The sequence below is a fragment of the Trematomus bernacchii genome, unplaced genomic scaffold (genome assembly GCF_902827165.1).
Source record: "Trematomus bernacchii unplaced genomic scaffold, fTreBer1.1, whole genome shotgun sequence".
Classification (NCBI taxonomy): domain Eukaryota; kingdom Metazoa; phylum Chordata; class Actinopteri; order Perciformes; family Nototheniidae; genus Trematomus; species Trematomus bernacchii.
In genome coordinates, this window is record NW_022987739.1 from 460,605 (window position 1) to 475,272 (window position 14,668).

Sequence of the window (14,668 nt, forward strand, 5' to 3'; positions counted from 1 at the left end):
AAGCATTACGTCTGCCCCAAGGTGTCCTATTTTAACTTGTGTACGAAAGCATTTATTGTTTATTGAAATATCATGCATGTGCCAAATCATTCACAGTTTCCTGCAGATATGTGAGGGAAAGGTCACGATGTTGTCAGCGGCAACATTATCTCATGTAAAGGATGTCATTAATGTTTTGTTTTTTTAAAAGCAGGAGGTGTAGGGAGGAAGCAAGCCATCAAGTCTGTGTAGACTCACTAAAGGACAAATACAGATGGGATTTTGGCACAACCGGAACAGTTTCGAGGAAAATGCTTTCTTGTAACATAATCACATTCCCATGCAATTGTTCATTTGTAGCCAGACAAACACACACAGGAAGAAATACTCCTGCACGAAATTATCAACACACGCAATATCTGACGGCACTCAGTGATGATGACCGCCATCTGGACAAACCACAAACTGACATCATTGATCAACTAGGAATTGTTTCCAACATATTATTTTTGGAAAGACCAGAGGTGGGAAGCAGTGGAGTACAAATACTTCGTTACTGTACTTAAGTACATTTTTCTGGTACAAGTACTTTACTCCACTACTTCTTTTTCTGACGACTTTTTACTTTGACTTCTTACATTTTGAACACAAATACCTGTACTTTCTACTTCTTACATTTTGAACCCAAATACCTGTACTTTCTACTTCTTACATGTTGAACTCAAATACCTGTACTTTCTACTTCTTACATTTCCCAAACAGGCTGGTTCCTTTAGTTTGAATGTGTGTTTGGTGGCGTGATCATTATTATTTAGAGTCATTGCGTGCCTATTGATTTGAACACGATCCGTGTATCCATCATTTCCTGGTCTTCTCTAAAGAAGAGGGACCAATGAAAACGTTGTCATGTTGCCGTTGTTCAGCATGGAAACATTCATTAGCTAACAATGACATTATTGTTCTATTAATATAAAGGGAGGTCAGGTACTCTTTAAAACAGCTGCTAGTTATGGGTACTTTTTACTGAAGTACATTTCAAAGCCCTCTTTACTTTTACTTGAGTAAAGAAGTTTAGTCAGTACTTCTACTTTTACCAGAGTATTTTTAAACACGAGTATCTGTACTTCTACTTGAGTAAAGGATGTGTGTACTTTTGCCATCTCTGGGAAAGACATCTTAATACTTCTACCACCCCTGACTGTAGCTACCCGTTCCTCTCCCTCCTCTTCTTCTCCTTCTTCATACCTTCCCCTCTACTTCAGTCCTAATCTCTACTCCCTCTCCTTCAAAAGTCACACCATACTAGGATTATCTTTCCTTTGGCCTCAGCCCAGGAACACTGTTAACATCCCCGACAGTTCTAAATAGGTTATACATGACTTTTGTTTGTACTACAGCTTGATGCTGTCAATATTGTATAGATACCGTTTATTGTGTGGGAACAGAGCAATGAGGAAAGATGCATTTTGCTGCAGTTGATGGACTTTCTGTGACACTGCCAAGTTCATGAATCAAACGGTTTGGGGGATCTACTGTAGTAAAGGAATTTCTTGTTGTACTCTATCATCACAACATGGCCAGGAAAAGCAGCTGAGGTTATGGGCTGATGTTTGGATAACTTCAGTCTACAAATGCACAAGGTTGAGGGTTTCCTTACAGAGGCAACGGTTAGTTAAATGTGTAGCTAAGGTACACTAGCTACCTAGGTTGATAGATAGCAAATGTTAGATAGATAGATAGATAGATAGATAGATAGATAGATAGATAGATAGATAGATAGATAGATAGATAGATAGATAGATAGATAGATAGATAGATAGATAGATAGATAGATAGATAGATAGATAGATAGATAGATGGATGGATGGATGGATGGATAGGTAGATAGATAGATAGATAGGTAGATAGATAGATAGATAGATAGATAGATAGATAGATAGATAGATAGATAGATAGATAGATAGATAGATAGATAGATAGATAGATCATTGTCATTTGTTATCCTGCCAGTCACTGACAGACGATGTATTTGTTACTGTGAAACCATACGATCACTGCAGTGAAGCCGTAAATGATCTTATAATCCATATTAACATTGCTGCTAGTGCTAAACGGAAAGAAATAAGACATAAGCGTTTGAACCGGAGGTGGGAAAAGGGGTAGTGCCAAAAAAGGTGAGGTCCTTACAGTAACTATAAATCCAAAGGTTGCTCACCCATGTCGTCCTCGTGGTAGATGATAGAGTGGTGGTCTGTGTGGGTGCTGGTGTATCTATCCATTGGCTCTATATGATAGGTGCCGTTCTCTGTGTGGATGGTTCCCTCAAACTGACCCTGTAACACAGAGCCATGGCAGGCTGAACCATGTTCTCCTAAAAGACCAGGAGAGACAACATGTCTGAGGTCAAAGAAGTGAAAGTAAACAGAGATAACTCACATATAGACACGGACAGACATAATAAATTGAATTTAAAGTGACTTACAAGAAGTGCAACCAACCATGAGGATATAAACTCAGAACAGCAATATGAGATAGCAATACATTGACCTTTCCAAATGCTTTACTTTGATCTTCAAATAATAACAATCAATCCGGAATGTTTTTACCACAAACAGATTTGTATCCAAATGTTGTATCCAGCTGTTTTACAGATGTCGAAACCTTAAAGGCTTTAAATAACTGTTGATGTTGTGTGTTTAAAGGCCTAATCAGTGGCGTAACTATCGACGGTGCAGCCGGTCAGGGGCCCATGCAAAAAATATATTTAAAAAAAATGTGGGGCCCCAATGGCATTGACCGGTTCACGCAGTCTTCAAAGTAACCAAGCAACCTAAATTAATTTGTAAGTTGTCTGTCCAATGACTTTGCTCCCTTTCATGTCATGTGATACCTTGCGTGACAAGCGAACCGTTTAATCAACCTGTACTGTACTGTATAGCAGCAGCAAGTTCGGCAGCATTATAAAAAATTGAATAGCTTGCATTTATAATGTACAGCAAACCAAAGCACAAGAGCAGCGCTCAAAAGAGAAAGGACAAGAGAGAACAAGGAGATATAACAGCTAAACTGACGAAATGAGACAGTTTTTTTTGTCATACATCGTCCTCGAAATCGAGCGCTAACGTTAGCAATGTTGATGTGCAGCGGCAGCCGGAGCCGGAGGCTAACGATAGCTCACCTGCCTCACCACCATCATTGCCATCTAGCTCCACAAGTGAAGCTGTATCCATGGCCGTAGCTGTGCGACCTTCTTCTCCAGCCAGCCAGGAGGAGAGGCTGGATTTGCGGTGGTCCAACAGTTCCCCCAAGGGCCCCAACCGATAGGGGACTCTATGGCGCTATCGAGACCCCCGACGCCAAGATCAAAAGCTACATTATAGCAACCGGTCCATGTAGGCCTACCGGCCCATTCCCCAGAGACAAACATCAAGGAAACAGGTGTAATCCTCTTCTTCGCTGTGCCATTGTCAGGCTGTGGTGGTTTGATTCCAGGGCAGGCTGTTGTTGATAGCCTACATGTGGTGCTTCTGAGTGGTTGTGTATGTCCGTGCGTGTGTGAGCGCATCAGCGTTTGCTTATGTTTGGGGCGATGGGGGGGGGGGGCCCCAAAACAATATTTACACCAGGGCCAATCACAACCTTGTTACGCCACTGGGCCTAATACCTGTAAATTCACATAATCACAGGTAAACTGTTTAAAGATATGCCTGCCATACTTACCCTCAAGTTTTCCTGAGTATAAGTGGGAGAGGTCAGCCGGCGTGGAACCATTTTTCCTGAACACCATGACATTTTCGGTAAAAGCTTCTGCATTGTGTTTCAAAAGCAGACGGAAAGTTCTGAGGAAAACAAAAAAAACAACAGATGTGGTCAAAGCTTTGTAGTCTAGTGAAAGGCATGCAGATCTATCAACAGCAGGCAATTAGGGATCATTCATTATTGACACACGTTATTGTAATACAAAAATGGATATGGATTTAGGAACAGGAAGTACAAACAGAAGAATACTATAGGCCTACCTGTATATTAAAGGTCACCTATCATGCTATTTTTAGGCAATAGCATAGGTCTCAGATATATCAAAAACATGTCTATGTCACATCAAGGATTATTTCTGAAACAGTATGGAGCTCAAATGCTTTTTCTCTCGCGGGTTTACCACAGGGTACATTTCTTTTTTTATTTCCTGCTTCTTCACACACATGCTCTCCAGTACAGGTTAGCTATAAATGTTAGCGATGCTTGCTAATGTAAACAAAGACCATATTACGTCCAAAACAGTCGGGCATTGTTTCTGATAGCAACGTTTCTGATAGTGCCGTGGGTCCACATTTCCGATATTACGTCATATCGGACGCAAATCTGGATCAGCTCCGTTGTACCCCCGTTTTTAGAGATTTGGGTACGGAGGAAAAGAGAGAGGGTTTTATTTCCTGACACTGCGTGAGTTCCCTGACACACCGGGGACACATAATTATGTATAAAAGACATCAAAACGTGCATTTTGCATGATAGGTCCCCTTTAAGCTAGATTGTGTATGTTTAGGAGGGCTTTACAAACACTTGCCACAGTTATGAGAGGAGAGATATATATAGTTACCTGTTAAAAGCGGTAATATCCAGCTGTAATGTGTGTTCCTCAGGATGTGAGGCTCTCCTGGCTCTCAGGTGCTTCCTGTGAAGATCCTCCCTGTCGTATGACAAGCCCTCATAATGCTTTATATACGGACTGATGCTACTCATGGCACCTGGAAAAAAGGAAGACATGGCAGTCATTTCACAGAGCTTCACACCATAGAGAAACCAGACACAATGTCCACTTTCACCATTATTTAATTAAGCAATCACTGCAGAACCTAGAATCATAAAATCAGCTTTTATGCGAAAGACATTATATTTAAAAGATGATTTGATGTCATTGCGAGAAGCATTCATCTTAATAAGGAATGTATCTACAGTATGCTTACATATTAAACAATCAACTGAAACATGAATACACAGCATTAGGTCATTTTGGATATCTTAAATCAAAGGTTAGGGAAAAACTAAGGACAATTGTTACTGTTACGCTTGATACATTTGAATGTTTTAAGTGTTCATTACTGTGCATTGTCCCTGCCAAATAAACGATTAAATAAATAAATAAATTATAATCAAATGATCTTGTTAAGCTTTTTTAATACTTCACTTATTCAGATTGAACCACCTATTTATTCTGCATTCTTTCTTTGAAACCTTTTAACTTCCAATATTTACTGCAAAACAATCTATTGTTGCAAATGAAAAATACACACTTGATGTTGATGTGTTCAATTTCGCATATGTCAAAGCTTTATTGAAGAAGCAATCGGTTTGTTTGTCTGTAAAACATGTGGGTTATGGTTCCACTTTTCAGACTGACCTAAAATGTGGTGAGCGAATTTATACAAATATAAACCCATTTCCACCGTCAGACCAACATGGATTGCCTTTACATGACTGATGAATAATCTACTAATGAGTGTTGAATGTGAAAGTGCTGACTAACTGGATAAAGATCTAGAGACGTGCACTATCCTGTAAAAGGTGTTATTACTGTATTACTTGTGCCCCTCCTGAGTGAATCACACTAGTAGTGTTAACACAGCTCATGTGCAATGTATACTTTTTAATGATAATTATAGTTATTACTCACTGGGAGGTCAGTACTTGATACTTTATTTTAACTAAGTAAGCCAAACATTATCCCAACATCACTGAAAGTTTTTGGATGAGGGCCGCTTATTTGCAGCATTCCTGAGAGGACAGGTTGAGGCATGTCTGAACCCAGAAGAGGCCAGTCCACCCAAAACACACACACACACACACACACACACACACACACACACACACACACACACACACACACACACACACACACACACACACACACACACACACACACACACACACACACACACACACACACACACACACACACACACACACACACACACAGTACGTTATCCTCGAACAACCCTCCATACTTCATGGTGCTGGACAGGAATATTCAGACAGAGGCAAACATAAACACACACACAACACACACACCACCACACACACACACACACACACACACACACACACACACACACACACACACACACACACACACACACACACACACACACACACACACACACACACACACACACACACACACACACACACACACACACACACACACACACACACACCACACACACACACACACACACACACACAGTACGTTATCCTCGAACAACCCTCCATACTTCATGGTGCTGGACAGGAATATTCAGACAGAGGCAAACATAAACACACACACACACACACACACACCCACACACACACACACACACACCACACACACACACACACACACACACACACACACACACACACACACACACACACACACACACACACACACACACACACACACACACACACACACACACACACACACACACACACACACAGTACGTTATCCTCGAACAACCCTCCATACTTCATGGTGCTGGACAGGAATATTCAGACAGAGGCAAACATAAACACACACACACACACACACACACCCACACACACACACACACACACACACACACACACACACACACACACACACACACACACACAGTACGTTATCCTCGAACAACCCTCCATACTTCATGGTGCTGGACAGGAATATTCAGACAGAGGCAAACATAAACACACACACACACACACACACACACACACCCACACACACACACACACACACACACACACACACACACACACACACACACACACACACACACACACACACACACACACACACACAAACACACACTACCTGTAATCCGTGGGTGCCAGTCGACCAGCAGCATCAGCAGCAGCCAGTAGTGTTGAAACCCCATGATCTCCTCATTGGTTTGTTTTTGTTTACTTTCACAGTGTTCTCCTTCTCCTCCTGCGCTCACACTCGTATCTCTTATTCATCCCTTCTGGTTTCACCTTTCTCTTCACCAGCCTCGTTCCTGTGGTCTTCCCACAGTGGAATGTGACTGTTGGGAAGTTGAAGCCAAAGAGATACGATCACCGACAGTAGAGAGGCAAATTGAGACTTGTTTGCTAGCATGTTATGAGTTTTCTGCACAGTAAAGGGAGGGCCTGGGAGTTGGAGTTGTACTTACTATAAAAGTGCTACATGTAAAATAATCCAAAGTATTACATTCAGAAATGTGGTCAGTGTACCATACAGTAGTTATTACAACAACAAGCAGACAATATATTTATTTGAAAGCTACAGCCAAGTGGTTCCAGCTTTGCTTTAGGCTAAATACATTAGCATGTAGTTAGCACGCATCACTTACGACAACTTCTAGGGATCCTCAACGTGGTTAGTTTTCATCCAGTGGAGACCATGTATGTTTGTATCAATGTTTTGCCACTTTTTAACCCTAACCCTTGACCAAAGCAGTAGATACAAATGATTTCCAATAACATTACATCACATGTCACTTGTTAGACGCTTTTATCCAAAGCGACTTACATACTCAATACTGTGGGCAATCCCCACAGGAGCAATTTGGGGTGAAGTGTCTTACCCAGGGACACAATGACATGCTGACTGCAGTGGGGTTTGAACCTGTGCTCCCTTGATCCGAACACCAACACTCTACCCACTGCGCCACACACCTCCCAATAACACATCATTGATATTAAATGCCACATTTTGAATTTGAATTACTTTTATTTCCTGATAAAGAAAAAAAATCCTCCCTCCGGTCTTAATATAGACCGGTGTGTGGTAGAGAAAGTCTTAAAATGGTTCCAAATATGAGAAGGAAGTAATTATTACTATGACTCACACTGTGCCAAAGGTATTATGTGGGCTCATTTTAAACAAAGTGTGACAGTTTTAGGTAATTTTGAGGAACAACAACTTCTCAAGAGGGAAATGGGACACCATTTGTCCTGGAAATGAAGTAACACAAAGGTTTTGCTATTTCTGCATGGAGGAATTGCAACAGTTTCCTGAATGTGAAGTCCAAGTAAACAATAGATAAGTTATCTTTATCTGTATCAGTGTTATCATTTCACCAATCTGAGTTGCATAAGAAATGGATGGTTTCTGAACATGCACACATATCCAGAAGTGTATGCTCAAATAGGTCAATGGCCTCTTAACATATATTCAATATTTACAGCCTAGAAACTGCAGAGACAGCAAACTTTTCCTCCACAGGAGTCCAACAACTCACTGAACTGTAGCGAATCACTGACTGTAAAATGATCAGAATCATAAATATCTCAAGCAGCCTCTGATAAATAGTCTTAAAGATGTTTCTTTTTACTGTCACTGCTCAGATAGAGAGCTTCGCAGAGATCAGGCAGATCGTATGTTAACAGGCAGATAACCAACTCTATCATTTAGCTTGTACATTTTCCCTGGAATCAGCCAAGGCTTAAGAAGAAGCCAGTGGATAATGATAGTTTAGGACTATGTGCTGCAAGTAAATCATGTCAAACGAGTAAACCCCTTCGACTGTATGTGTACAGATGGAATGAAAACGCATACTTTATTATGGTATTTTACGATACCACAATAATCATAAATGTCCAGTAAAAGCATAAAACATTTAAAGGTCCCATGTCATGCTTTTCAGGTTATTACCCGTCCCCTTGTGTGTTATGAAGGTTTTTCTGCATGTAAACGGTCTGCAGAGTCACAAACCCTCAAAGTACACCCTGTAGCGAGTAAAACTCTAACACAGAAAAGACCTGTCTATGCTGCCCCAGAACGCCTCGTTGGAGATTTCTCTTTTTCCATTGTTTACTTCTTGGGTATAGTGACGTATTTCGGGGTATAGTGACGTAACGTAACGGTTACGTTGAGTCCGCGGAGCCGTTACGTTTGGACCAATCCGCGGACTTCCTCACACACACACACACTCGGCGGGATGCTGCGAGACTCGCTGCTGCGAGGAGCGGGACACTGTGAGCTGGCTCACTGGTGTGGGGTCGGTGAGACAGCGAGACACCGCAGAACTCAGCCTGGGCACACACACAAACTCCCAGCCAGGCTGTGGGTGCGTGTGTCTCGCTGTCTCGCAGACGGCCACTGGGCTCACAGGGAGGGGGGGGGGCAGGAGCTCCAACAAGCCGTTTAGGACAGAGCGAATACACATACTATACAGAGATGCTGTATGAGAAACCAATGTGAGTTTGGAAAATTGCACAATATAAATGTATTTTAGTAGACCTCAGCAATGGAAATATGATCAGTAGAAATGGCCATGACATGGGACCTTTAACAAGTCGTTTTCATTTAATTTCTGAAGTTTTACAACTCTGATCTTCCAAGGAGGTTTCAGGGGATTTATATTTCATTCATTTGACCTGACTGTGGTTAAAGCGATGACTTAACACCCGGATCAATTATAGCTCTCTCAGGTTGGGTCACGTCCAGCAGCAGGTGTCACAGAAAGCTTCCTGGCCAACAGACAACATATATACCTCTGACTCATGGCCTCAGCCCTCAAGTCAATGGTTTACAGCCTAGTTTAGAGTTTAACCCCCCCCCCCGCCCCCCTGCCCCCTCGCCCCCTGTCCTTTAATCACCCTCTGACCACCTCTTGCTCCACACCGATTGGCTGAGAAAAGATCACCCGGATCCAAGCGGTGACATCACAGATTCAGTCACACCCACGGGTACAGGCAAATACGCACACACACACACACACACACACACACACACACACACACACACACACACACACACACACACACACACACACACACACACACACACACACACACACACACACACACACACACACACACACACACACACACACACACACACAGGCCCTAAGACTGTTAAACACGTGAACTAGAGCATTCCATAACATTCACCTTTTTGCAACTTACAAGTTATTTATCTGATATATCATATTCCAATGACTTTTTATCGACATAACTGAACTGTAGCTATGTACGAATGACAATAAAAGCCTTGAAACTTGAAACCCACACACACACTGCTAAAATATTTCTATCTTTATGTGATCATTTGTTGCAAAATGTCACCTTGCTCTATTACTCTAATCTGAGAGACCTCACAACACCCTACTTTCCAATGTGGAGGTCGACCAACTTGCTACTTCATTCACCCCTAAACGTTTTAAGCATTTGAATGAGGTATTTTTGAGGTTTTGCATGTGATCAACATAACAATCAAATGAAGATGTCATGGAAAGGTGCAATTGAGCAGGAACATCTGCACTCCTGAAGAGCTCTTGTAAAATATGTATTACTCCTGTAATTATCTTTATTTAAAGTCTGGAAAGGTTACTCTAGGACGTTGAAATGTGATTTCATGTTTATACAAAGTTGCTTTTCTTTTCTGAAGCACTTTAAATAGCCAGGACCTTGACAGAGGAAGCATTCAGAAGTTAAATCTCTGCATATTTCCCAAGTGTTTCCAAAATGCTTGGAACTCAGGTCTTGTTACAAGAATGGCAAACTCTTACATGCATGTACAATTATTTGCAGACTGCAATACTATATCCTGACATTTCTGGGAACACGTCCACGTTTAGATTCTCGGCCCTGTGTTCAAGATTCATGTTCGTTTCTCCTTTCGGGATTTTTGCCCGGATGTGAATCTCTCGAGAGGTTTGCTCACTGCTTGACAGCGATGTGTTCACGGGGGTTTCTGGTTCCCTTTGAGGGTAATTCAAGCCAACACTACACACGACATCCAATCTGACCCCGCAAATGTCTCAGTATTGAGAGCCAGACAAAAGATCGTGGGGTAATGAGTGCAGGCCTTCAGCAGGTTTCTCTGAAGGTTCATAGGCTATGGGAATTATGAAATCACATCATTCTGCTGACATAGCCAACTGGTAACCCCTTCATTGACTTGACCCACTTCACAAAGGGCTGCAGGCTTCCCTTTCTACAAACCCGGGCAGCGCACAGTATCCAGTCTGTGTCTCTCTCCATAATGAGTGCATTGTGTTCAAGGCCTCGACACAGATCTGAGATGAACTGATGAGCGCACTGCCATCCATCTCTGTCTCGTTCTCAATGCCTCGGTCTGACAGCGGAGATCTTCTGAAGACTAAGGCCATGTTTGTCCATCATGTTATTCTTTTAGATTCAAATCAAATACATGACGGTGAACAGTGGGCACTTTTAAACTATTTGTGTTTAAGAACTGTCAAAATATTTCAACATGATCACGCATTTTAGTTCCAGATATAAATAAAACATGTTGATCTTACCAAAATGTTGGAATAAAATATGAATAGAACATTGTGGAAACAATTAGTTTGATATCATAAATCTACGCAAGTCATGGTTATATACGTATATACAGATGTAGTTAAATAGTTTTACAGAGTGGTCCGTCTTTTTTATTTTTCTTGATAATAAGCACACAAGAACATAGGGTGTTTTCTTTTCAAAATAAAACATTGGCAGTATAGATCAGTTAAACAAAAGAAAGGCGTATCGGGTAATATACACTTTCCATTTCTCCCAAATGTCCTCAAATGTAAGTTCCTGGAGCCTCAGAGAGAAGGTTGTTCTTTCCATTACAAAGATTTCCTAAATTATATCGTACCAATCATCTATTGATGGGCTGTTTGGTTTGAGACATTTCTTTGTGATTGCTTTCCTCGCAGCTACACTCAACATCCAAAATCTTTTTACACGCAACAGTTGTTTCTGATAAAGTAGGAAGATTGATTTTACTGCCAGTACTAACTAGATCATTTTACCCTTTTGTTGATTTTTGTGAATCAAAACCCGCCTGCCCTGATCTCCACTGACATTTCACCTACATACAGTTTAATGCTATCGAAACAGTGTCACAATCTGTCTGTTTTATTTTGTCCTGTCTAGATCTGTCTTTCTTTCAGTTTGAAAAGTGTTCACACTCAACATCCAGAATAAGTATTTTGTTTTAATATTTGTGGATGTTGAGTGCAGAAAAGTACATGACTTTTAATTTGTTGCTGCAGTTAACAACATATATTTGGTAGTAATTTCAATCTTTTTTTGTTGTTAATTTGTTTAAATAAGATACACAGGTGTATACTCTCAGGCGCAGACAGGAAGCCTTTCCTTATTCCTCTTGCAATGCAATGCTTCCCTCTAGAGACAGTCTTTAAAAATGAAGCATAAAAAACATGGAGCTGCAGGGATTATTCAGTTCACAGTTTCATTTTCTTGTTTGATTGCTGTTTTGTGTATGCATATCTTCATAATGATTTCCTTTACTATGATTTGCTGTCTTTGTTTCGTGTTTTATCTGTTTTTTGTGTCTACTGTATACTCACTGCCACCAATAACAGTATGAAGTTTGCTTTTCTTAATTATGTTGATATAAGTGGATCAAGTCAGGATGATTTGCAATCTGTCACAGCATTAGCATTTCTCACCTGGTAGTCACACCCTGTTTCTCTCTCACACTCTGTTACACCCATTAGCTCCACTAGTATATAGGCCCCCTTCATTCTCACCTCAGTGCCAGATCGTACTTCGCAGCATGCAGTTCTTTCCCGCATTACCTCCCAGATTGCTCTCCCGGTTTCGACCTTGTCTGACCCTGACCAGCCTGCTTCGCCTGCTCCCTGACCCTGCCTGTACCTGCGTCTCCCGTCTTGCCTACTCCTGGAACCCTCGCCTATCCCCGACCAGCCCTTTGCCTACTGTCTGCCGGTTTATCTCATGTCAGAACTTTTCAAGTGTGACACTTTATAATAAAGCTGCTTACCGACTCTCCCTGGTTTCCCGTGTGCTGTTTTGGTTCTCAGCTCGTTCGTGACACAATCACTGTTGTTAATACTTGGTGAACATGTAAACGCTGCATACGGCACTTTCTCAAATCTCTCACTATCTTACTAGACGGAGAATACTCAAAAGGCCGAGCTCACACCCCCATCGTGTTTAAATCTTATACTTTGTAATCTTTGGCCCAGGGTCATTACCTTACCCACAACAACACTCAGACACTGAAGGTTAAAGAACGAGCAGAGAACAGTCTCTGACAAATATACTGGAACAACTGTCTTTGTTATGGCTCTGAAATGAAAAAAAGAACACATCCACAAACCTTGACACACGTGGAGTTGAAGGACGGTGTCATGTTTAAAGATTTGACTTTCTTTTTTTGCTATTTGAAAAAAAGGAAATGACAATGTGTCCAAATACATGTTCCTTCCAGTGTGTCCAAATGAAATACATGCTTTTAAAAGATGTTGTCTATACAAAGATGATGTCAAAACGTCATTGTGACTTTTGTTTTTTGACTAAACCAATAGTAATAGTAAAGCAGTAGTAAAAATATTGACCTATGTGTATTTGTTTATACCAGAAGAGAGTTTACAATTGTGCAATAAAAACATCTGCCCACACGATCGAGTACACAGCGCTGCTCAGAGTCAATACAACTTTGATCCACAGACTGACGCAACAGTTGTTTCTTATTGATTGATTTTTACTGCCAGTACTAACTAGATAATTTTGCCCTTTTGTTGATTTTTATCAATCAAAACCCGCCTGCCCTCATTTCCACTGACATTTCACCTACATACAGTTTAATGCTATCTAAACAGCTTTAAAAGATGCCATCAAAATGTGTCGTAATCTGGATTTAACACTTTATTTATTGGTTTTTCCCACACATAACACAATAACAGGAGAAAATACAGAGTACAAATGCAGGTGCTAAATATAAAAGAAATACGAAGAAAATGACAAAACAATAATGATAATAACACAAAAAGACCATTACAGTAATAGCAATGACAAAAATAAACCAAAATACACAATGACATGGGATTTAACACATTTGATTGAAGCAGCCTGATGGAATTCAACTATTTTGTCGGACATAAAATCAGATACCCAGCTGATGGCAAATCATTCATGCATCATTCATCTATGAGGAACTGATATAGCAAAACTGGAAAGGTAAAGAAGCACCTACCCTGTACTAATGGAAAATATGTAATATATGTAATATTATTTGAACGTAGAAACCCCATTGTGGGTGTGTTTGTGTCAGTCTGGGGGGAGAGGCATGTGGGTTGGTTGGATCGGATGGTTTGTCATTGTAGCGGCCAAAATCATATAGAAATAAAACTGATATTTAACTTAAAGGGGACCTATCATGCAAAATGCACTTTTTTATGTCTTACATAAATATGTGTCCCCGGTGTGTCGGGGAACTCACGCAGCGTCACAAAATAAAACCCTCTCTCTTTTCCTCCGTACCCAAATCTCTAAAAACGGGGCTACAACGGAGCTGATCCAGATTTGCGTCCGATATGACGTAATATCAGAAATGTGGACCCACGGCCCCTATCAGAAAGTTGCTATCAGAAACAATGCCTGACTGTTTTGGACGTAATATGGTCGGTGTTTACATTAGCATCGCTAACACTCAGAGCTAACCTGTACTGGAGAGCATGTGTGTGAAGAAGCAGGAAATAAAAAGGAACTCACCTTGTGGTATAACCGGCAAGAGAGAAAGCCTTTGAGCTCCATACTGGCCGTTTCTCAATGTCGAGTAAAGCTGCTGCAGAGCCACTATTTCAATTGTACTACATCATCGAGTGGCGCCGAAGGACTGTTTAAATGCCCAGCATTCGGTGCCACTAGATGACGTAGTATACTTGAAATAGTGGCTCTG

General features: G+C 41.1%; 2 protein-coding genes across 3 annotated transcripts in view; both read right to left on the bottom strand.

Annotated features, from left to right (window-relative positions):
* The window catches only part of si:ch1073-396h14.1 (disintegrin and metalloproteinase domain-containing protein 10), a 54,766-nt gene extending 47,740 nt beyond the window's left edge, over window positions 1-7,026 (bottom strand). Inside the window, exons 1-4 of one of the 2 annotated variants that reach the window (XM_034147039.1) lie at window positions 6,815-7,026; window positions 4,580-4,727; window positions 3,700-3,818; window positions 2,195-2,350 (exon numbers count right to left, since the gene is read on the bottom strand). In XM_034147039.1, the coding sequence (XP_034002930.1) occupies window positions 2,195-2,350; window positions 3,700-3,818; window positions 4,580-4,727; window positions 6,815-6,878 (487 nt within the window). In that variant the 5' untranslated portion in view covers window positions 6,879-7,026. The remainder of the gene's footprint in view (window positions 1-2,194; window positions 2,351-3,699; window positions 3,819-4,579; window positions 4,728-6,814) is intronic. The other variant, XM_034147040.1, reaches the window with a different exon arrangement.
* LOC117496148 (NLR family CARD domain-containing protein 3-like) overlaps window positions 1-14,668 on the bottom strand; it is a gene marked incomplete at its 3' end in the record, with an annotated part of 682,747 nt that overhangs the window by 439,222 nt on the left and 228,857 nt on the right. The gene's annotated exons all lie outside the window — the stretch shown is intronic.